The 23,215-nt window shown below is 40.6% G+C and overlaps 4 protein-coding genes across 10 annotated transcripts in view; 2 read left to right on the forward strand and 2 right to left on the reverse strand.

Moving 5' to 3' along the window:
* LOC117954707 (complement factor H-like) overlaps positions 1-489 on the forward strand; it is a 9,913-nt gene extending 9,424 nt beyond the window's left edge. For all 4 annotated transcript variants that reach the window (XM_034888664.1, XM_034888665.1, XM_034888663.1 and 1 more), the window contains exons 8-9: positions 62-84; positions 277-489. In XM_034888664.1, the coding sequence (XP_034744555.1) occupies positions 62-84; positions 277-285 (32 nt within the window). In that variant the 3' untranslated portion in view covers positions 286-489. The remainder of the gene's footprint in view (positions 1-61; positions 85-276) is intronic.
* A 658-nt stretch (positions 490-1,147) lies between these two features.
* zbtb41 (zinc finger and BTB domain containing 41) lies at positions 1,148-8,291 on the reverse strand. Its single transcript, XM_034888655.1, has 11 exons — positions 7,915-8,291; positions 6,084-7,370; positions 5,466-5,673; positions 4,644-4,713; positions 3,854-4,001; positions 3,525-3,654; positions 3,322-3,417; positions 3,137-3,243; positions 2,857-2,962; positions 2,643-2,731; positions 1,148-2,057 (listed from the first exon to the last, which is right to left on the reverse strand). Exons 2-11 carry the CDS (start codon positions 7,336-7,338, stop codon positions 1,423-1,425), a joined length of 2,844 nt encoding a protein of 947 aa, XP_034744546.1. The 5' UTR covers positions 7,339-7,370; positions 7,915-8,291; the 3' UTR covers positions 1,148-1,422.
* Positions 7,386-21,753, reverse strand: LOC117954703 (sentrin-specific protease 5-like). Of its 4 annotated transcripts, XM_034888657.1 has the most exons (11): positions 21,555-21,753; positions 19,696-20,849; positions 19,480-19,585; positions 19,139-19,286; positions 18,973-19,020; positions 18,253-18,330; positions 17,961-18,098; positions 17,745-17,828; positions 17,571-17,621; positions 17,333-17,461; positions 7,386-7,397 (listed from the first exon to the last, which is right to left on the reverse strand). In XM_034888657.1, the coding sequence occupies exons 2-10, from the start codon at positions 20,546-20,548 to the stop codon at positions 17,345-17,347; spliced, it is 1,623 nt and encodes a 540-aa protein (XP_034744548.1). In that variant the 5' UTR covers positions 20,549-20,849; positions 21,555-21,753; the 3' UTR covers positions 7,386-7,397; positions 17,333-17,344. The 4 variants fall into 4 exon arrangements, with proteins under 4 accessions (XP_034744548.1, XP_034744549.1, XP_034744550.1 ...); XM_034888658.1 differs by lacking the exon at positions 7,386-7,397 and having other exon boundaries at positions 16,858-17,461; positions 19,696-20,846; XM_034888659.1 differs by lacking the exon at positions 7,386-7,397 and having other exon boundaries at positions 16,858-17,461; positions 17,970-18,098.
* On the forward strand, positions 9,285-16,577 carry LOC117954700 (protein crumbs homolog 1-like). Its single transcript, XM_034888654.1, has 8 exons — positions 9,285-9,462; positions 9,794-10,765; positions 12,122-12,672; positions 12,829-12,994; positions 14,079-14,997; positions 15,113-15,154; positions 15,280-15,402; positions 15,861-16,577. The coding sequence occupies exons 1-8, from the start codon at positions 9,414-9,416 to the stop codon at positions 16,108-16,110; spliced, it is 3,072 nt and encodes a 1,023-aa protein (XP_034744545.1). The 5' UTR covers positions 9,285-9,413; the 3' UTR covers positions 16,111-16,577.
* Positions 21,754-23,215: the final 1,462 nt, after the last annotated feature.

Genomic DNA, 23,215 nt, shown 5'->3' on the forward strand with positions numbered 1-23,215 from the left:
ATGAGAAGTCAATGAGCTGCTCCACATATTCACTGTTACCCTTCTCTCTGGCTGTTGTCAGGTTGCGGCGCTATTGAGTGGCTGGTGAGTGTTACTCCTGAATCTACTTTTTAAAGAAACACAGTGTATTAACACTGATGTTGTCTAACACGAGTAATCCTACTCATTATTCATGTCTTTTTTTTAATTATTTACATTAATCATTATACATTTAAGTTTTACTTTATTTCTATATTTTACAATTTTGTCTTTGTAAAACATCTGTTGTGTAACCAGTTTTGCTAAGGCTGTATCACCAAGGGGAAGATCTGCTGCCTTCGGATCTGCTCAACGACTGAGAACAGTCTGGAAACCGTTCAGAGTCAGCAGAGTTCTGGTTGTGCTCTCACACACTGTTTGGGTTTTCAAAATTTCTGACTCAACAAATACAGTGTGTATATTTGATGGACAGGCCTCAATAAAGTCTTTAACTGGAATTTTACCAAATTCTTTCTAGACTGTGTCTGCAGTTTTTAAGAATAAATAGCTCCAAATTAATCCAAATTATCCATGCCTGCTTTTCCTGTTCAGGGTCACAGGTGGCTGCCACATGCCTAATAACTTACAAGCATAAAAAATGTCACACCTGATTTTATTGATCATCATGACACAATAGCTGAGAAGAGAATCGCCGGTTTCAGTATGTAAAGATGCACTGTTTTGATATTTAAGTATCCAACCATTGTAAACAAATGGTCCATTAACAATGTTATATCGTTTGACTTCTGTTTGAAATAAGGTTCTTGTGCACATACATAGGGACATATTAACCTTTAATCACTGTGCTCATATGTACGCCGCATGAGGGACATGTACTTGCATAACACAGATTTACAATATTCATGAAGGCCACAGTTTACTCAGCATTATGAGGCTGCCAATAGTGATTTGAATTACCTAAGGATGTTTACTTATTTGGTAAGCCAAATACTTGCTCCAATCATTAGTTAGAACTGAAGACAAAACATGAGTTTTTCATTTCATTCACTGAATAAAGGAACAGCATTCGGTTCTCTAATAACATTTTAAATATGTGTTTTCATCTCATTTATTGGTCCAAAAATGCTCCCACACTCTTTTTTCAGTTTTAAAGATAGATATTTTATTTAAAGTTAAAACAGACTGCTTAAATCCACGTTTTTTTCTTCTTTTTGTATGTGTCACACAAATACATGTATTTTGGTTACAATGAGGTATGAATTACCTGAGATCAGGCTGAATATCAAAAACATTATCCCATGCTGCACCATTACAGTTTTTGTCTTAAATGTAATAATGTTACATGGAGGAAAACAACTGTCCTTTGTATTGAAGTGTGAATACATTTTAGTGGTGAATATTTTAGCTTGTGTTCTTATTAGATGACTGTTTGGCTGAGGAGCATCAGTGTGCGTGATCAGAGTTAGAGATGTTCTGCACAGAGGAAGCTGAATCCAGTCCTAGCAGCGTGCCCAGGTAGGACTGCTCTCGGGGGTCCAGCATCTGATCGGGCCTAACAGGATGGACAATGTTGGCGGGTTGGGGGGTTAGGGTGTACTTTTCTAAGAATGCCAGGTCTGTCGCAGCTTGGTAGCGAGAGTTTTGCTGCTGTCCTTGAGCCTGCATGCCCACAACGTTGTGAGATTGAGAGGAGAGGGACGCAGGCCTGTGAGTATTCAGGTCTCCCTGCGCTCCTCCTGCCATTTGGACAGGAACTAAAGTAACAGGCATGCAGACGTTCGTAGGACGGGGGGGGCTCTGGAGGGCTGACTCAGGTTCTGCACGGTACACCTTAGAGGGCTCCTCAAAAGGAATTGGGACTATTTTGATTTCGCCAACTGTGCCGAGGGGCGGCTCAGTACACCGGGAGCTGTGTACGTGGTCAACATGGTACTTGAGCTTGTCTTTTCTTTTAAAGGTGGCGCTGCAGTGGGGGCAGTTAAAAGGACGAGCGTCTGAGTGAATTACCATGTGCTTAGTCAAGGTCTTCTTGATCCGAAATGTCTGGTTGCATTCGGGACATCTGTGGGGTTTCTCACCTGTCACATTATAACAAGAAAACATCAAAAAGTATTATTAGATAGTCGTTTCTATTGCACCCTTGTTTTTAAGAATAATAATTTACCTTTTTGATGTGTTCAACCGAGGATTAGTAAGAGGTAAAGGTCCCATGACAAGGTGCTTTTTGGATGTTTTTATAAGGACTTCAGTGGTCCCCTAATACCATATCTGAAGTCTCTTCACCAAAATTTAGCCTTGGTGTAGAATTATAGTCACTAGAGTCAGTCCCACAATGAGCTTGGGGTAGCCTTTCTTCTATAAATTTGAAGCAATTTAAACTGGTTTAAAATGATTTCTATGTGTGTTTTTATATTGTAAGCATAACCATCCAAGGGTTTGTTAGTTTTAGTTTAGTACTTTATTTGACAGGGACAATGGATATTAACTAACATTTCTGAAAATATGGCAGATAGGCTTTTCCCCGGGCAGGCAATAGCACATATATTAAAAATAAAAGCATTGAAAACAACAACTATTTGCCTCCTAAAGCATCCAAATGTAACTTTCTGTTCTCATAAATGTTTTCAAGCAAATATGTTCATTGACTTCTATTTTTTCCTTACCTGAGTGGGTCCTGAAGTGCATTTCTAGACTGGACTTTCCTTTAAATTCTTTCTTGCAAACCTCACACTGATGCACTGCGGTTTTATACCTGTTGACAAAGTCCGTATTAACAGAGACAAAAACAAAGAACACAAAGGAGGCTAAGGGAATATCACCCTTTTTACTACATTGCTAGAAAAAAGTGTGACTGTATTTTGAAAGATATGAACATACTTCTGCCAAACTTTCTCTCCCAAATGAATGCTTTTGTAGTGGACCGTCAGATGATCATGGCGCCTGAAGCACTTACCACATTCTTCACATTGGTGTGCTTTCTCACCTGTAATAAACATGTAAATACTGACTGGAGACAGTGAAAAAAGTAACAGTATTTTCCACTGTACTATAACAAGAAACAAAATGGAATGTGTGAATGACACAAACCAAGACACTGCCACCAAAGATGCCAAAAAAGGACACACGAGAATCAACTGCTGTTTGTCTCATGCCGTACCAGAGTGTATTTTCTGATGTTTGGTCAGGTGATCGTGGCGTATGAAGGTTTTCCCACATTCATCACACTCATAACGCTTGTCGTCATGGTGGACTCGCAGGTGTAACCTGTCCAAGGAAAACTTTGTTCATTATATTTAACATTAAAAACTGACCAACCACATTGTCAAATGTCAGCGTGCCGACCTGTAGGAGCTGCCGTGACGGAAACTTTGGCCACAGATACTACAGAGGTGAGGCTTCTCCCCACTGTGGATCCTCAAATGCTCTCTCAAGGTTGTCCTATAAGAAGTAAAACATGCCTCTCAATAAAAGCAGCGCAGTTTCAGGTCTTCAGTTAAGCATGTCAAAATAAGTTGTTGAAATCTGGGGGAAGTTGAGAGATGTACCTTTCCCTTACAGATTTCCCACAAACAAAGCAGGTCCACTTTCTTTTGCCGCCATGTGTGCACTCAATGTGTCTCTTTCTGTTGCCTGTGTCATTAAACTGGCGGCCACAAATTTCACAGGGAAAGGGCCCTGAAAATGAAAAAGGATGCAAACGCTTTTATCAAATGCATCGATTGGCACAGTCAATCCCACAACATTGACATTTAAAGGTTATATATGTTAGAGAGATTTTCTCTTGAGATCAAAATAATGGATTGATAAAAAAAAGCTTTTCTAATAGCAAAAGTTAAGGTTTATTTGAAACCCTTGTTTACTGTATAATTCTTACCTAAGTGGTACTTTTCTTGGTGTTTCAGTCTGGCAAACCTGGACTTGAAGAATTCATCACAGAAGGAGCATTTAAAAGGCCGGTCCTGGGTGTGCAGGATCATGTGCTCCTGCAGATGAGGCCTGCGGGTGAAGGTCTTCAGACATATCTGGTACAGTAGATTCAAGGGTTACAGAGTTAAAATCAAAGTATACTCTTACATTGAATTACTCTTTATTAATTGCAAAAATGCATTTATTCATCATCATAATCTTTTTAAAGTGCTTATATTATGCTCATTTTCAGGTTCTCAATTGTATTTAGAGGTATCAGAATAGGTTTACATGGTTTAATTTTCAAAATACAGAATACATTGCTGCAGCTCCTCTTTTCACCCTGTGTGTTGAGCTCTCTCTTTTAGCTACAGAGTGAGGAATCTCATTTCTATTACATTGTCAGTACATAGGTAAAAACTAGTACTGAGTCAGATGCACAGTATCAGGGCGTGCCAGGCTAGCAGCTGGGCGACCAATATACTAACGTGCAACTTTGTAACACACATTTGTCACAAAAGTAAAGGCTGGACTACAATGGAGCTGTTTGGAGCAGTTTGTGAACAGTGTTTTCTGTTGAAGATGGTAAGTCCCTTTGGGGTGGACTTTGGGCTTTTTTACTTTGTGAACCTATTACATGCACAAAAAAGAATAACAATAACAATAAAAGAAAGGGGAAAAAAACAAAAAGCATAATATGAGCACTTTCAGATCAGTACACATAGTCAGGCAATAATATGACTGAAATGTATTCTTACAGCACATTTCCAGCCTTCACTCTTCCTCTTCCTCTTGGTGAGAAACTCTTGGATGTGGTCTGGATGAAACCTGGCAGGACAGTGAAAATACATGACATCGTCACACAAAATGATTGTAGGTACCATAGCTGTTGCCATCATAGAGACCCATTGTGTAATTAGCTCTACAAAATTAATTTCCCATTTTCCTGATTCAACACAGTCGCAATGAACACGTAGAGTATTCTTCCAAAGTTCCCCTGACTAGGCTAATTGTTCTCCAAATCAGCCTTTTTTACTGACATTCTATTTTTGTACCAACTTAAGTGAAGGTGTAAAATTGTAAAGTTTTAGCAATGCTAACACAACGTAATTTTAGGGATGTCAGCCGGCCATATTTGAACAATTTTTGAACAGACTAGACTACCATGAAATATAATTGTAGTAATTAAAGTATTTACATGTAGCTAGGTTTCCAAAATTCAAACTTTCTAACTTTTTTGACTTTCCTAACTCTGCCAGCAAAATATTAAATCAAGGCAATTAAAATGGCACAACAGCTATGTAGAACTAAGCTTTTATTAGCACAACAATGACCGTGAGCTAGCAAGATACTACAGACAGCTAACCAGGAAGATAATTGTACCATCAGATGCATTTTTCTCTCTGAGAATATTTGAATTATCCTAATATTATAAGGATTATATTTTATATATTTCATTGTGTTGTCTGGCATGGCTGACTTTGTGAGCCAAAGGTAAACTTAAAAAAACCAAAGCAGACAGACAGTAAGGTAGATTGCTCACTGACCAGAATAGATTTTGTGTTTCTGAAGTGTCTCACCTTCGGACATGCTTGGCCAGGGTTTTCTTGCTGGCATGGAGTTTGTTACAGAAGGGGCATTTGTGCTCCTTCTTCTGGATGGGTGCATCGCTGGTGTGCTTCTTCTTGTGTACAGTCAGGTTAGACTTGGTGGAATAGCGCTGAAGACAGATGTCACACTGGAATGGTTTCTCTCCTGTGTGCACTCTGGTGTGACTCTCATACTTCCCTATAAAATGCAAGTATGTGGACAGGTTAATATTGTATAAAGTATCAGTGCTGGTAAAATAGGATGGGCCTTTTTCACTATTTTCTTACATTTTATAGACCAAATGATGAACCGGTAATTGAAAATAATACGCAGTCATTGATTAAAAAAAAAAAAAAAAGGAATTGCAGCCATACCCCTTAACCATATAATAAAGCCTTTATTATTTTAGTAACAGTAAGAAAGATACTTTATAGAGTAGATTCTTGGGTTTAACATCTCAGTCTGGCATTGTCCGCTATGGCTGATTGACTAATACTAGTAATAATACAACTACCATTCAACAACAACAACTACAGTATTAACCCAGCTACTAAGAGATAACATCAATGAGACCACTTATAGTCTAGAGATTACTCCCTGGTTCCCACCTGCACGGTCAAAGGTCTTGTCACATTTGGGGCACTTGAGAATCTTCTTGCTGGAGGTTTGGATGATGACTGGAGCCAGACCCTCAGGGTACACTGGACCCTGTGTAGAGCTTCCTGCCGATGGCACATATACTTCCGCTTGTCCATCAGCCTGGTGTTCTGCCCTTTCTACATCAGAACCCTGCTGACCTGCGCTCTTGTCTGCTGCGCAAATCTTAACATCTTTACTCTGGGCAACCACATCCTCATTCATGTCTTCTTCTTCTTCTTCTTCTTCTTCTTCTTCGTCCTCCACTACATCTTCCAGCTGAGCTGGTTTAGATGTATCGCTCGCATTTAGTTTGGGAGCTTGGTTTTCCACAACCACTTTTTCCGCTTCTTCTATTCTTTCTCCATCTTGCTCTCTTGGTAATACAATCATTTGTTTCTCCTCAGAAGTGCTGTCTCTTACACTGTCTCTCTGATACTTGGTAGGTGTTCTCCTCCTACGAGGTGATCTCCGCATGGTAGCAGTCCTCTCAGCTGCTGTCTTCCCATTCTCAGTTGAGGTTTCCTGCTGTGCATCAGTGTGACTCTCAGCTAAGTGGTTCTGCAGGGAGTTTGCATTGCTAAATTGCCGACTGCACATGGTGCACTGAACATCACCTAGGCTCTGGATGTGTGTGTCACCTGCTGGCGAGTCACTTGAGGTCATTTCCACCTCAGGAGACTCTCTTATCTCATCCTGTTGCTGGATCATACGTACTGGGTTGTTGCTGTCTCCTTCTTCACACAGCAACTTAAGTATGTCCATCATGTCCAAGAACCGGGCCGCTTCAGTTAGAGCTGGGAGATCCATCTCTGGGACAACACACTCAGAGGTGTACAAAAATCCAAGCAGGTGCTGGAAAACAGAGTCCTCCACATGGTCTAGAGTCACATGCGCTGTAGCAGGGTTCTTGGACAGCTCAGCGTGGAAGTAGCTGCTCCCGTGGGCCAAAACCACCTTGTGGGCACTGTAGGGTTTCCCACCCACAGACACAGACACGTCACAGAACCTCTGTCGGGTCCGATCCTCATTCAAGAATTTGAGGAGACTGTGACTGTGCTGAGACATAGCCATGTGCCTGATAGGGGATGTTGATTCTGGGACAGTTTCAGAGTTTGCTTGGGTGATGGAGCTCAGCAGAGTGCTCGGCTCTGTATCACATCCATTGGTGGCACTGGGCTGCCTGCTGCGTTTGGGACGCAGCGGATTACAAGGCTTTTTCTTCATTGGTGAGCCTAGTGGGCGACCATGAATCACTCCTGAAAACCAGAGGAATACAAACAGTGCTGAGATTTAACGTGCAACTCTCAACGACTGGGGTTTCATTCATATTTGATAGCAGTGCTAGACAAATGGCTTAGAATGTAAACATACCTGACTTTAACAACACAACAATAGTAACAGCATGAAGCTAACATGAATAGTACATTGTGGTCAAAAGTTATCATACAGGTGAAAATTCTGCATTAAAAAGTGCATATAGTGCAGACTTATTCCGAACATTTTCGGTATATTTTTCTCATGTGTTAAAACAAAGGAGAGAACTAACTGTTATTAACACTGTGCTCAAAAGACTATACAGGCCTCACGCAGATGTGAAATTAAGCTAGTAACCGTACTGCTATCCTGACGGTCAAGACGGTTGCATTGTCTGCAATTTGGCTTTCCACCTCAAGGACCCCTACCTTCCTAACATGAGAGTCGGACGGACGGGCCCCCCTCCGAGGAGAGTGTTGACAAACGACCCTCCCTGCTACCCCGGAAATGAGGTCTATATCGGGACATTTTAAAAACAAGTCTTACCTTATATACACGGGCAGCGTTTACAAAGCACCGTACACTCCAGCAGACACACGTATCATGAATGTGGAAAACAAACTGAGGTATAATAATTTCCTGAGTATCGTATCTGCAACGCCCATTTTCCCATCCTCCAGAAACGTCGGACACCGCAATAAACCGTTCGTCCATTGGCTGTTTTTAGCTTTTGTCCTCGAAAGCTCTCGTGGCGTAAACAAAAGTAAAAAAAAAATAAAAAATGTAAAAGTCGCGTGAGAAAAACATACGTTGATACTTTTGTTAATGCATGTTCTATGTAACGCATTAAAAGTCAAACACCAATAAAACTAAACGGACGTGTCTGTCGTGCATTATACACGGAAGAGTTCATGAGACAAGGGTATCATGGGAAATGAAGTTTGAAAGCTAATTTTCTCCCATGTCTTTTACAGTGGCGGAAAGCTACTAAATACATCTACAAGACTTTTAAACTTTAAGTACATTTTGCTGATTGTATACCTAATTTTACATAAGTAAGACTTTAAATGCAAGACTTTAACTTGTCACAAAGTATTTTTTAAATTGTGGTAATTGAGTATTTGATTACTTATTCCACCAATGGTCTTCTACTTCTCTCAAGGTTAAATTTAAGACAAACAATTGATTTGAACGTGTATGCAAATACACCAGCTATATTACACACATGCTTCCTAAAAAAGCGTGTGCTCTAATGTTATGATAAAATTCCTTTTTATGTAATAGTTTTTATTATATTGGATCATGGCCACAAATTCTGGGCCATAACACAGTATGGGTGGCATTGTCAAACCTGAGCCAGAACAAGTAACTGTAAAAGAAACCGTACTAACACGCCAATTAAATGCTGTTAGGGCTCTTCAGGGACATTGCTAATGATGATGTCAGTGCTGTTTAAATGACAGAGATATTCCCAGGTTAGAACCACCAGTTTGCTTCTTTCAAAGACTGGGCCTCGGTCCACCCTGCTGCAGCCAAATATTACTCAACTGAGGACACGCTCTGTAGTACACATGTGTTTGCATGTGCATATGTGCATTTTATATTTGTTACCATGTTTCAGGGTGTGTTTTTATAGCAGAATTTTGCCAATATTTCCTTCTATAGAAGACTGAACTTGTAACAAAGAGAAACTAAATTGATGTTTGTGCCTCTGCTCAGATAAACTTCACCATCTCTCACATCCCACTGTTTTCACAAGGTGTGCCTCATGTGCCTCATGACACTTACATCAGACTTTTGTATAGGGACAAATTTTTGAGTTACTCAAACTAGTCTCCTGGATGAACCTGGATGAGCCCCTCCCTTCACCAACACAGTTAATGTATAATACATTGTAATTGCATTAGCCTAATCCCTCCTATCTGACTTGCACCACTCTAAGCATTTCAGTGAACAGATACAAGCACGGAGGCGATGGAGAGGTCTTTGACCTGAAATGAAGATATTGCCAAACATCTCATAATTTTGATGGCTTCTTGAAGACAATGTTGAGTTTCAGCGTGCATATGTGGATGTTATGGTTGCTTTATACAGGTAATGTTTACAGTATGTATGTTGTAATCAGAGATAGATCAGAGATCCTATTGTCATCTAACCTAATCATTGTTATGTTTGTTTTGGTTGAGTTGTTCAACAAGTTTATAGTGTAAAGTACAACACGCATTTGTATAGATGCTTTAGATTTTAGCAGATATATTAGTATTTTAGGTTATCCTTTCTTATCTTTATTTTGTCAGTTCATTTGCTTCTAAACACATATTTGGGACTTTGGGCTGAACCTCACTGACACGTGTTTAAAATTTGCATGCAGTTTCATTTTTGATCGTTTTAAAGAAGTAATAATGGATTGTATTTGTCTCTCTAGGCACTTCCTCCGATGACAACATCAATGGATGTGAACAACAGCAATGCCATAATGGTGGTCAATGTGAGAGCCACAGTGGAGGTTTCAGATGCCTTTGCTCCCAACAAAGCCAAAATGGCCGCCTATATGGGGGAGAGAACTGCACGACTGCACTCACAGGCTGTGATGATAACCAATGTGAGAATGGAGGAATATGCTCTCCCTTACTTGTTAATGATCAGCACACTTATACATGCATCTGCCTTGCTGGCTTCACCGGCCCTAAATGCCAGACCCCCACCGTCTTCTCATTTGAGTCCAGAGGCTACAAGTACATAGAGACTCAGCTTCCTGACCCAGAGGCTCCTCTTAATGTGACATTCAGCTTCAGGACAGCGAGACCGGTCGGCACCCTCTTGCAGCGCAGAGTAGATGACCTGCTCCTCAGCATTGAGCTCATGGACGGCCATCTCTGCCTCCGCAGCCTGAGAGGTCAAGGCTCCAGCACGCTGGTTCAGGAGCTGCCCGAGTACTTGTCCGACAACAAGTGGCACACGGTGGAAGCATCACTGGGCGGTGTGGTCAGCCTCATCAGGCTGCTTTGCGTTGCAGGAAGCTGCATCAGAGACTCCAGCGTTGAAATCCAGCTGCTTGAGCAAGCCTCTGCTCTCCCCGAGCCAGAAACAGTTCGTCAAAGCCTCTTCATAGGAGCAGTCGGGGCAATCTGGGGTTCAGGCCGAGCAGGGGATGAAACAGACTACCCGACTGCTTTTCTGGGCTGCTTCAGAGATGTGCTTGTGGACTCACATCTGGTGTTGCCTGCTGTAGAGCCAGAAGATTCAGATGCCCAAGAAAACATCACTGTGGGATGCAGCGACAAAGACAAGTGCGATGACAGCCCATGTCAGAACCGAGGGCGCTGTGTGAGCCAGGGCTGGAGGAGCTACGTGTGTGAGTGCCATAGGCCATATGAGGGAAACAACTGTGCAGAGGGTAAAACATACACACATTAGCACCACTGCCTGTCATTTCACATGTATTGAAACAAGTTTAATGCAACCACAACTGTGGTTCAGTTCCCAAAATATTTTCCTGCTTTTTTGTCTCTTTCCTCTAGGAAAACATGAGCAAACTTAAGTATACCATTCAAAAAATAGATTTTCTTGCTGTGATGAGGCATCACCATGTTGGCACTTTTAACAAAAAATGTTGTTTAATCTATAAAATAGTGGGACTATGCCAAGCAGGAGTTACCGGGGGATGATGAAAATGATTTGTGATCTGTATGTGTGTAATATGAAGGTCTTATTGGGGTGTTTTAAATGTAGATTAGATTTGCATGAAACAAATCTATGCATGAGCAGATATATTTAAACATTTTTGACTGACTTTGACATTTTTGACTGACTTTGAGTATGTTTTCACTAATTGCAACATTTATATAACACTTCTCTAGACAGAATTACTGTAAGACATGCTGTAATATCAGGTAAAGGTCGAGTCAAGTTTAACCTCATTGGTGTCAGTGTGGAAATCTTCATGTAGAATGATTAAATGAGTAAGTGAACTTTAAAGGAGCTTACAGAGAGAGTAGAAATAGCACTGTGTTCAGCCAAACAGTCATGCATTAGGGGGCCTTTAGCAACACCTGGGCTGAGGATTAAAAAAACGTGAGTTTCAGTAGCTCACCAGTCCTCATAGAGACTCCCGCCATGCAGAGGCATTTCCCTTGGTTTGTTTTTTCAGCACCTCCTTCTTTCCAATGAACAAAGAGCACTCTGCTTTGGCAAAACAATGCTGGAAATAGTCCATACTCTCATCTGTTTATCAAAACAAGCTTTTATGAAGTTAGGAAATGCTTATGGTCCATAACAATGACAACTGCAGGAAACACAATGAAAAGAAAAGCATGAGAAGATTAAAAAAACTCTCATGGGTGTCCATTAGGCTAAATATAAAGCCAGCTGTAAGTTAGTTTAGCTTAAAATAAAAATAAAAAACAGAAGGAAACTGAATATTTAAATTCATGTTGTATCTCATTTGTTTAAGCTGTGCAGAAACCGAAGTGTATAAACGACACGGGAGTTTTGTGCTGGATGAATTTCTTGGCACCAAGCAGTTGCCAGGCAACAAATGGAACTCCTGGACTTAACCAGCTGTGGGCTGTAGCTTAACATTTAGTAGACATCAATGAGAGTTGGATCAAATCCTCTAATCTGACTCTTGTTCAGAAAGCAAATGCATACATTTTACAAAATGTCATATTATTCCTTTAAGATGTTCTTTTCATCAGGTTCTGTTTAGGTTTGACTGTGGAGGCTTTTTTTTCTCTCCCCTGTGCCCATGCAGAGTATATCACAGCAAGGTTTGGAAACAAAGACCTGGGGAGTTATGCTTTCTTCTCTTTGGACAATGACCCAGGTGATACTGTGACTATATCTATGTTCATTCGGACCAGACAGTTCAGCGGCCTGCTCCTCATCCTAGCCAACAGCACCAGCCAGTACCTTCGCCTGTGGCTGGAAGAAGGCAGGGTCAAAGTTCAGGTCAATAACTTTGAGACCCTTGTTGGCCAGCGTAAGGTCAGTGACGGCCATTTCCATCTGGTGACTGTGAAGGTGGAAGGAATGGCAGCCATGTTGCTCCATTCAGCCCGGAGCCAGGGCTCTATTCCCATTAGGCCCATCCAGGTCCATCCTGGGGATCTGGTTTACGTTGGGGGGCTACCAGACTCAAGGGCCTCTGCCTCGTTTGGTGGCTACTTTAAGGGATGTGTCCAGGACCTGAGAATTAACAGCAAAAGACTGCAGTTTTATCCCATTGCAACTCCAGTGGAATCATACAGCCTGGAGCAACTCATCAATGTCTCACAAGGATGCATCAGTGACAATGCCTGTGTTGTGAGTTACATCAATCATTATATTGTCTTTAATGCGCCACACTAGTGACAGAATTTTTATTTTTAGATATCTTATCTGCACTAATAACAAATGAGGGTACTGTATAACATACAGAAGGCTAAGCTTGATTTATTTGGGTTGTTTTCTCTTCATTAGGTCAACCCTTGTCTCAACGGGGGAGTGTGTTACTCCATATGGGATGATTTCATCTGTAACTGCCCCCCCAACACTGCGGGGCAACGCTGTGAGGCGGTGAAGTGGTGTGAGCTGTCTCCCTGCCCCGCCTCTGCTGTTTGTCAACCCCGCTCTCAGGGCTTTGAGTGTTAGTGTCTTAAAATGATGACCTTTTGCTTTATTCCTGTTTTAGAAATAACATGGGAAAAATAAAAGTCTCTTTGTTTTTCTAAGAATGGACAAGGAATAGGATCTATGAAGTATAATGTACAACCACCCTGACGCGTAAAAAACAAAAGGATCCATAATACATGTGTAAGCCTTGCATTGTACTAGCCCATTTTTTGTCTTAGCTTGTGACCACTGGAGGGACCAACTGCAATGTGGAGGTACTGATTAATTACGGTGTGGCTGATTACGGAAGGGAACAGCAGGGATCCTACATAGGATTCCTCTAAGACTTGGTAATCCCTAGTCAGACTAAGTCTACCGCCACATGCCTGTTGACGTTTATGATGACAAGTCTTTCTGGAGAGGTCACATGTTCTCAAAGAGAAAAAGAAGGGAGCCGTTGATCCTGAGTAGCTGCCAGTCCAAGCCTCTTTTTTAATTCTGTTTTTCATACTATCACATGGTTGTATTTGCACACACATTTACCGTATATGAAGTTCTCACTTTCTGCATTCAAAGACTTCTTGTCTCTTCTCATCTTTATCTGTGCTCTTCATACTCATTTGAAGCGGGCTCAGTTGGGAAAAGAAGATTCAAACTATCATGTATCAATCAGGACACACAAACAATATGAAGAAGATTTTTACATAAACAGAAATAGTAAGAAAATAGGTTTTCTTTTTAAAACTTTTATTTTAACCGATTGTTTGCTACTTAGTCATGAGTACTGAATAACTTAGCACCCCTAAAACCTTTTGATAACCTCTTGTTTTGGCTTTTTGCCTTCCTGCAGTGATGTACAGGTGTGCTTTAGGACACAACCGATCCATTAAGTTTGAAACTCTCAACCAGCGCAATAACCGCTCAATAGCCTGATGTTAGCTTGGTCTTAAAGATTTTAAACCAAGTTTTCAGAGGCTTTAATGTTCAGCAGAAATAATTTTAGGAGGTTTGGGATCTATGTCTTGGCCCTGGACTAGATCAGATGAACGGGAAAACTACAGTAAAAAGTAAACTTATCATTTTAATTTAGTAAGTCTCTTTACATTTTTCTCCTTTAGGTTTGTCTAACGTGACATTTCGGGTTGAAAGCAGCATTTTGCACTACCGGAGCAACGGGAAGATTAAGCACAGCCTCTGCAATGTCTCCCTCAGCTTCCGCACAAGACAGTCCGCTGCCACCTTACTGCATGCACAAAAGGACTCGGACTACCTCACCGTCTCACTCCTGGACTCTCATGTGCTCATGGAGTTCCAGGCTGGGGCGGACAAGGATTCCCTCAAGGTGACGGTTCAAAGCCAGGGTCCAATGAATGATGGAGAGTGGCACACTGTGGAGCTAAGCAAGGAGAACCAGACACTCCCATCTTCCATGTGGATCATGGCAGTGGATGGAGGCAAGATAGAGCTAAGCGTGTCCAAAACAGCTGCGGGTGACCTTGATTTTCTTAGGGAGGAAGCAGACATCTTCCTTGGGGGACTGAGCCTGGACGCAGGAGTAAACCTGTCTGGCTGTCTGGGCCCGGTGGAGATCGGAGGCCTTCTTCTCCCTTTCCACCTTGACACAGAATTGAACCTCCCCAGACCTCAGGAGGAGCAGTTTACGAGGATAAATGGCAACGATGCGCTTCGATACGGCTGCTGGGGCGCCAGTGTGTGTGAACCCAACCCTTGCAATAACCAGGGTGTGTGTGAGGACCAGTTTGACCTGCACCACTGCACATGTCCCTCTGAGTGGACGGGGCTTCTTTGTCAAGCCCCAACAGAAACCTGCATCTCCAGTCCCTGCATCTACGGCAACTGCATCAACTTATCGGGGGGATTCAAGTGTGTGTGTGAGCCGGGGTACAGAGGAATACAGTGTGAGCTGGAAGTTGATATGTGTGAAAACAGCAATTGCAGCAAAGGTGCCACGTGCCTCAAAGGTTTCACAACCTATGCATGCCTCTGCCCTAAGGATCTGACCGGGCAATACTGCGAGTGAGTTCTTCCCCAGTTTATTAATATCTCTGTGACATTAAACGTACAGTAGCAAACATCTGTAATAGGTTAATGAGCTCAGAGTTGTACTGATTTACAAACTGGTCTCTTACAGGGAGAAAATTCCTGAAATCCCATGGTACATTGAAAAACATCTGTAAGTGCTTTTACACAACACAGGATTTTTTTTTTATTGTTTCAGTACATGAAGTAAATATAACATCAACCAGTGCCAATCTAAAGGACATTGACATATGTCCTTGTGTTCTTTTATCTGTTAAGACTTCCTAAGTTGCTTGTATCAACATGCATGGGTGGAAGACGGAACTACAGCTGCTTTAATGGAGGGAACTGCTCTGAAGAAGACAACACCTGTTACTGCCTGCCTGGTTTCACAGGACAGTGGTAGGACATCCATTATGACGTTTAATCCTCTTTGCTGACCAGCGAGGTTGCTCGGCCCTTTAGGGGTCAACACCTAAAGGCTCCACATGGGGTCCCTAGATAGCCGCACAAGGCTACTCAGATTTGATAATTTGAAATGTCTGTGATACATTTTGAAAATAGGAACAATTAACTATTTTTTAAAACAGAACATAATTAACATTTAATTGATTTGTTAGTACATCTACACATGAGAATCTGGGGATTCAAACTCAGGGTCATGAGCCAGAAAATGTTGACAAAATCCAGCGGGGCCTGGGATTAAAAATGCCATCTACAATATTTTGATGATCGATGAATTGAATGGCTATGTGTAATGTTAAAGGTGTTGCTTGTACTGACAAACCCACAACAATAAGTATTGCATGGTGCCTTATTTTGTTCTTGATCTATAATCCTATTGTCTTGTTTCCTTCTAGGTGTGAGAAGGATGTGGATGAATGCGCATCTTACCCATGCATGCACGGAGGCTTCTGTATGAACTACGTGAACAGTTTTGAGTGTGTGTGCGATATAAATTACTCAGGGAAACACTGCCAAGTTGACGTCAGTGACTTCTACTTATACCTTTTCTTGGGCGTGTGGCAGAACCTCTTCCAGCTGGTGTCCTACCTTGTGATACGCATTGACGATGAGCCAGAAGTTGATTGGGGATTCTTCGACGATTAGGCCCCTGACTGTCTATTATGATCGAACTGGACTACACACCTAGGTGGAGGGTCACACTGGAGTACATTTGTGAAAATGTAGTACCCTAAAAATTATGTGTAATCAGGAACCTGCAGACATCAAATCAGCTGGTCTGTGATGCTTTACAAAAAAGGGAGGAAAGAGCCATGACATCTGTTAATGAATTCAACTTTCTCTGTTCTTTACCTCAATGAGTCCATATGTTGTAACCATTTTAATGCTTTGTATTTAATTAAGTTACACCCATGAAAGTTTTTCTGATCTCAACACTACAGAGTGAGCTCACAAGAAGAGACAGGAAACAAATGCAATATTTGTTGAAACTGTATTTTATTATATCTAGTGTACTGACAAGGTCAGTAATAGAAATGTATAATGTGAAGAGATGCATTTGGTAATATTACATGTTGCTCCATATTATATTAAAGTATATTTATACATTTGATCTGGTTCTCATACTGAAAACTAGTTTGTCTTGTGCCTTACATTTCCGCTTGTTATCTGGAGCACTGCTTTCAAATCAGTTTATGTTTTATAACTGTTCAGGGACACACTTGATTACAGCCATAATGTACTGGATATGATTTAAACACCTGTCAATAGATCGAAGGTTGTGTATTTACACGTGTATGTACTACAATAAAAATGACAAATGCTATTCTGCATGCAGAATACATTTACCTGATCAGTACAGTACAGTGAAAACATAAAATAAACTTTATGAAATGTTTGGAAGCTGTCTGCTTTTATTTAAAACTTTACAAACATATCTCTATTATGCATTTGGATGCCGATTCCAGTTTCCTTACCAACAGTACACAGCTTCTATTCAGTCATCTGGTGCCAACAAATGTCAAACGAAGCAAAATTAGATTTACAAATTGTGCAAACAAGGTGTACAGATACTTAATTAAAAACTAAGTGACACCTAAAAAACAGTCGAGGATCGAGACAGATTAGATAAACATTGACAGGCAGTCCGACCGGTAAGGCTCTGTAGGTCCACTGTAGATGTGTAAACTCCAAGTCGAGGTCTAACAGGAATATAAAGATCTTTTTCTGAAATAACATGCCTGATTACATATTGATCGTATAAATACAGTTCTCATACAAGTACTGTGATTTAGCATGAAAAGTGCACCCGATTAAAGACACTCCTACTGGGATAAACCACACAGTATCCACTCACTACAATGCATACATACAATAGCCTTCAGCTCTCTTCATGGAGCTTACAGTCACAGAGCTCTTTGTAGATCCTCTTGCGTATCTTTGGTATGTCCTTCTGTGAAAACTGCAGAGGTTTTGCCAGCGCAAGGCATCTAGAGTACTGTAAACGAGATCAAAAATAGAGTTAGTATGTAATAGGTTCAAACAGTCAGACACCATAATAATTGAAGTAATTTACTGTATATTAAGCTTGACACGCATGCTTGTACCTCCAAGACAAAAACTCCACAGTCATTTTCATTGCTCTGTTGTGGGATTATCTGCAAAGGACAGCAGGGGGAGACAAGACATCACAACAGGTCTGTTTTGTTTGTTTTTTTTCTTTGTACCACTAGCAGCTCATGTAGTCCACCATCACACCCTACACCACCAGCAGAACATACCTCATCGAACGACACCGCCCAACCACTCTCAAAATCAGTTTGCTTCTTCTCCTTTGCTTCCGACATCAAGTATTTCAGGATGTTCTATAACAAGCAAAGCATAAAAAAAACAGACAGTTTTAAAATGTCTTACATATAAGAACTCTTTGCAAGGAAAAGCAACTGAAATGTTTAAGTAAGTTGTTAGAGTGCCAAAAATAAAATACATGAAATTACCCTTGCAACCTTTTGGAGTGCGTTCCCTTGAGAGTCGTAAAGGCAGATCTTCTTTTTGACAATGTCAGCTGTCACCAGACACCAGTGAACCTCCAGGTGGATCGGCACCACAAGCAAACATTTAGAAAACAAATCCACCTGTGCAAGAAAGAAGGGTTTCAAGCCACTAAGGCCGCTTTCTCTTCTCTTAAAAATAAAAAGGTTTCAGCTTTTTTTTCTAAATCTTTACGTGACCTGAAAACAGCAATCTATATTAAACTGAGAATCACACCACTTCCACCTTAGATCTAACCTGCTTTGTCCATCTCTTAACACCATCATATCCTTTAGTCATGAGCTGCCTGTGGAAGAAGCTGTTGAGAAAATGGACCTAAGAGTTGGGACAAAAGGAGATCAAAATTACAAAACTACCAGTCAGACTATGCCATGCAAACACTTTGGGTAATCTTCAAATAAGAAATGTAAAGATGTCAAATTGTTATTACCTTATCTAAGTTTTTAAGTACTATATAGATAAAAGAAATAGGGCAATTCTGCAATAATAGGCAGGTATAGTGATTAACTAAAGCCCTTGTATACACCTGTTAACTGGCAACCTCATGGTGATAAAGTCTCAAGGTAGTCACTGTGTCTGACTCTGACATAGTACCTTATATAACCTTGTAAAACTACAACTAGTCATTTTCACACTTTTGTTTTTGTATGGATTAAACAAACAAGATAGCAGGTAAAATAGTGCGCTTTAGAGGTACTCGTGGACAGTGTTATCTTTGGACAGAGCCAGGCTAGTTGTTTCCCACGTTTCCAGTCTTTATGCTTCATATTTCGCTTAAAGTCATGAGAGTAGTACCAATCTTTTCATCTAACTTTTGGCAAGAAAGCAAATATGCACATTTCCCAATTATTATTATTATTATTATTCCTTTAATTACTGGCAATATATCAATAACCCTGGCAGGTAAAAACATTACCCGTCTGAAAAAAATATTATCTAGGTAGAATTTAAGATTACCTTGTGATGGGCAGATTCCATAATCAATTCTCCATACATGTTCATGACCTTAAGCAGGAAGAAAAAACAAATACAGTTACATTCAGCATAAACATTCAGACTTTTCTTAATCATGTAAATCTTTCCATGAAAAACAAGGCAAAGTCTTGGTGTGTTAGATGATGACCTGGTCATTGAGCCAGTTCTGATCTGCCAGTGTGGACAAGTCATCCAGTGTCAGAGTGTGCTTCTTGTAGACCACCTGGAAGGAGGGAACAGGCTTCTGAACGATTGCAGTTTGGTATCTGGCAACTTCAGAGAAGATGGCATTTTTCCTGCACGGGTGGAAAAATACAATACAGTTGGTCCACAGAAAAAGAAAAATCACCAGAGTTACCACTCAAAATGCTCCACCTCCTCAATCCTTTAAAAAATTACAACAACAACAAAAAAATGACTACTGTTAAGACAGTAGACAATGAAATGTGCTTCAGAGTAGTCACATTCAGATTTTTGACAAAGATGTACCTGTCGCTGAAATCAGTGTTAAACTTCCTCTCCAAATGTCTCGACACGTCTCTCTTCTGTAATGGGATGAAGCTTCCATATATTTTGTAGAAGTCATCAAGAAATTCTAGAGAAATGTGGAAACATTGCCATTTCAAATAGCTATGAAAAACAGAAATGTAAACCAAATACCACAGTGGGGGGGGGGGGGGATTGTAAAAGTGAAAATAGGTATACCATGGATGTCCTTTGTCAGTAGGCTGACATCAGATTGAGAAGACGCAGCCCTTTTACCGGTGATTCTCTCATCAGTGTCTGTGTTGGTAGCCTTGCCTTGACCTAAACTGGTAGCAGTGAATTGTCCCGAAGGGCTATCAACCTCAAGACTCTGAGCTGGTACCATTGTCCTTGGTTCTTTAAAGTGTATAGATAACCTGCATGCATCCCTGTCTGTACTCAACAGGTCTTTGACACTGCAAGAAAGTTTTAAAGGGTCGGTAGTATCACTCAGCTGTATCAAAGTTTCTGTTTTCTGAGGCGGCACCATCTCTGTTGGCATGATTTGATTGATGATACCCGCAGAAACAGTTGAGTCCGTGACCAGGTTTTGCAAGGAACCGGAAGCAATGAACGTTTCTGACAGACTGACAGATTCACACAGCTTCAACAGGCAATTCCGCCCTCTGAACGTGTCCTCGGAACCTCCAGTACCACACCCGAGGGGTGACACGAGAGCTGACGCAATGACTGAACTTTCAAGGTTTGTTGCGTGGTAAATTGGGACCTTCCTTTCATTTTTCAGCGATTGTGTCTTTACACTGAGGCAGGGGCCGGGGCCGATCCCACAAGCTCTTTTCTTTGCTCTGAATAAACCAAAACGGTATTTCTCCCTCCTCTTCCTCCACATCCAAAGCTGTAATTTACAACATAAGCGTCTCTTGGTTCGCCTGGAGAGATGAGAAACTCCTTTGACTGAAGACAGGAATCCCTTTTTTCTCATGAGGTATTTTGTTTTGCTTCGGTGGCTCTGTGTTCGGTGCATCTGGGAGAGATTGACTGGATTGAACGATGGAGGGTCACATGAGAGCATGGAATTAGGGGTATCCTTTCAACGGCTGGAAGGTCTGAGTCAGATAGCTCGTATGCAACAGTGCTGAAACAGGATTGTATTTGTCTAGGCCATGGTGGACTGTCTCTAATGATAGCTTCAGATTTACCAGCCGAATCACAGTAGACTTGAAGCGGAAAGGTGAGTACTCGTGTTGGATGCGGATGTATTTATGGGCTCACTCACACCTCTATAGAATTTCCATGGCTTACTCAGCTGTCCTTGTAACTGCTTCCACTTCTGGCGGCTTCTTAAGTAGAGTAATGCACAGTCTGAACATCTGCTGGAATACAGAATGGATGTGTTATTATATGCAGGGCTACAGTTACACATTTTACAGTTTGCCCTCTCAGTTCTTGATCCGTTTTCACTCTTATGCATTGATGGGTGTACAGCAGTTAAATAGGCAGTGGTGGAATGTAACAAATTACAATTACTTGATTACTTAAGTATAGAACAACACACACATATTATGGAGTGGTTACAATTAGTTCCCCTTTTTAACATTTCAACACATCAGTAATAATAATCAATATGTGATAATACAGGATTCAGGAGCCAATATGCTGCATAGTACCTTAATATTATGTGGATATTGTTGCAGAGCTACTTTAAAGGATCTGAATACTTAAGTCACACCAACTTGAGAGCTTCGCTTGCAGCTACAAAATAAAACAGACAGTCTCGTGTGCAAAGATGACTCCGTAATAACTATTTCCCTCCAATGTTTTAGTAGAATCCAAAACCTTTCAAAATGCATTGATTATCTCGCAAAGCATTGTAAAAGGATGTTTTGAATAGCCGTTCATAAGAACTTACATTGTGTGAGTGACCCACAGATGGCCCACACAGGTAAATTAACAAACATTAATATTTGATTTCCTCCCGTCTGAGCCCAAGCAGATACCCTTGCTAACTTAGCCAGCTATAAGACACAACAACTGAGGGTAACAAATGGTAAGCGGCTAGCTGTTACCTCTCTACGTACCGTTACTGCCTCGTTTACTTCATTTAAACTTCGTAGTGGGGTGAACTATTGTCTGATTAAAGTCTACCATGTCCACTGCCTGGAGAATGAATGTACTTTTAATTTAAAACGCGGCGTTTAGCTATTCTACCCTCTTAACATGCAGCGTACTAGCATCATGTATCCAAGACATACCACATTGAGAGTCGCGTGTGGATAGCGTCACTCTAGCGCCGACCAATCACATTTTACTGGGGAAATTTGTAGAATGTGGATCCTTTAACTGTCTATGTGTAGATTCTGCGGAGATTCTGTCACATTCCTTTGTTATGTTGACATTCATTTATACGTTTCAGAAGGTGCGACAATAGCAGTATCTAGTTATGCAATCCTCCCCGTTTGATTTATTATTTAGCAATGCCATCACTGTCACATTAACAATGCTTACAAATATCTATAATCCTAATGTCTAATCGGTTGTTTCTTCTTACCATTAACCAAATGTAAGAGGCACCTGCAATATACTGCTAGCAGAGAAACAGCTTGTATTTATTCAGAACAACTGTTTGGTCTTTTATGTTGAACTGGCAAATAAGGCCTAATTAAACCATGGAGAACGGTCATTTTCTTATGAGAGCTTATCGTTATCAGTTTGGAAATATCTGCTAAACCATTCAACACTAATAACCAGGATATGTGGGGATCCCTGTCACTGAAATCAGTGTTCACTTTATGTCTTTAAGTCTTCAAATATTCTGGGATTGGAAACATTATCTTTCAAACCAAGAAAGATAATTAAACCAAAAGATAAAGACAAAAACAATAAAAGTGGGTCTTTTCACAAGTAGTTTCTTCATCAGTATTTTTGTTACCAGCCTGGTCCTGTCCTCTATAGACACTTGTGTATTATGAAAGCTCCCAATAAGGTCAGAGCAAATATGTGGGCGGCAGCATTGTCCCTGTCCTTCAACTATGTCCCTCCTGAGCAAGTCAATGAGTTCCTTCTGACAGCTGGTTACTAGTGGTGGAATGTAACTAAATACATTACCTCAAGTACTGTATTTAAGTACAACTTTGATGTACTTGTACTTTACTTGAGTATTTTCATTTTATGCAACTTTATACTTCTACTCCACTACATCTTGGGGAAAAATATTGTACTAATATTGTATAATTTTTACTGCACTACATTTTTTTGACAGCTCTAGTTACTTTTCACTTGCAATGTTACTTTTCAATTCAATGTTTGTGTTTTCCATGGAAGGATGAAGTGTTTCTTTATGTGTTGAGAATATTCTCCTACTTCTTGGGCTAAATAAAGTCTTTAAAAATCCTCTTGGATCAGCTGGAAAAGGCAGTGTCAAAGGTTGAATGGGCTGTTTTTGACTGTTTAGAGATATGTAGTTCTCAAAGGACAGCAACGCTGCAAACATATGATGATCTTATAGAATATGATGCATTGCTGTAGGTTAAACTATCCGACAAGGATTTAAAATGAGCACAACCTTAAACATCTACAGCAGTAAAATGCAACACACACATTAATGCAAGAATAATATTTATCTAAAACATTAAATATAATAGAAAAATACTGAGAAGAAACATTTTAACTGCACAATGAGTTCTTTTAATTTTGATACCTTACTGATAATACTTACATACTTTTACTTATGTAAGGTTTT

The sequence above is a fragment of the Etheostoma cragini genome, chromosome 12 (genome assembly GCF_013103735.1).
Source record: "Etheostoma cragini isolate CJK2018 chromosome 12, CSU_Ecrag_1.0, whole genome shotgun sequence".
Lineage (NCBI taxonomy): Eukaryota > Metazoa > Chordata > Actinopteri > Perciformes > Percidae > Etheostoma > Etheostoma cragini.

Coding starts and splice junctions, on each gene's coding strand:
- zbtb41 (XM_034888655.1), bottom strand. CDS start 7,338: ATGAAGAAAAAGCCTTGTAATCCGCTGCGTCCCAAACGCAGCAGGCAG. Junction 4,002..4,643: donor GTGAAGGCTGGAAATGTGCT/GTAAGAATACAT, acceptor CTACTGTACCAG/ATATGTCTGAAGACCTTCAC. Junction 2,963..3,136: donor ACATCAGAAAATACACTCTG/GTACGGCATGAG, acceptor TGTTTATTACAG/GTGAGAAAGCACACCAATGT.
- LOC117954700 (XM_034888654.1), top strand. CDS start 9,414: ATGTTGAGTTTCAGCGTGCATATGTGGATGTTATGGTTGCTTTATACA. Junction 12,673..12,828: donor TCAGTGACAATGCCTGTGTT/GTGAGTTACATC, acceptor TCTCTTCATTAG/GTCAACCCTTGTCTCAACGG. Junction 12,995..14,078: donor CCGCTCTCAGGGCTTTGAGT/GTTAGTGTCTTA, acceptor TTTCTCCTTTAG/GTTTGTCTAACGTGACATTT.
- LOC117954703 (XM_034888657.1), bottom strand. CDS start 20,548: ATGCTCTCATGTGACCCTCCATCGTTCAATCCAGTCAATCTCTCCCAG. Junction 19,021..19,138: donor AGAACTGGCTCAATGACCAG/GTCATCATCTAA, acceptor TTCCTGCTTAAG/GTCATGAACATGTATGGAGA. Junction 18,331..18,972: donor TGGAATCTGCCCATCACAAG/GTAATCTTAAAT, acceptor CCCAACTCTTAG/GTCCATTTTCTCAACAGCTT.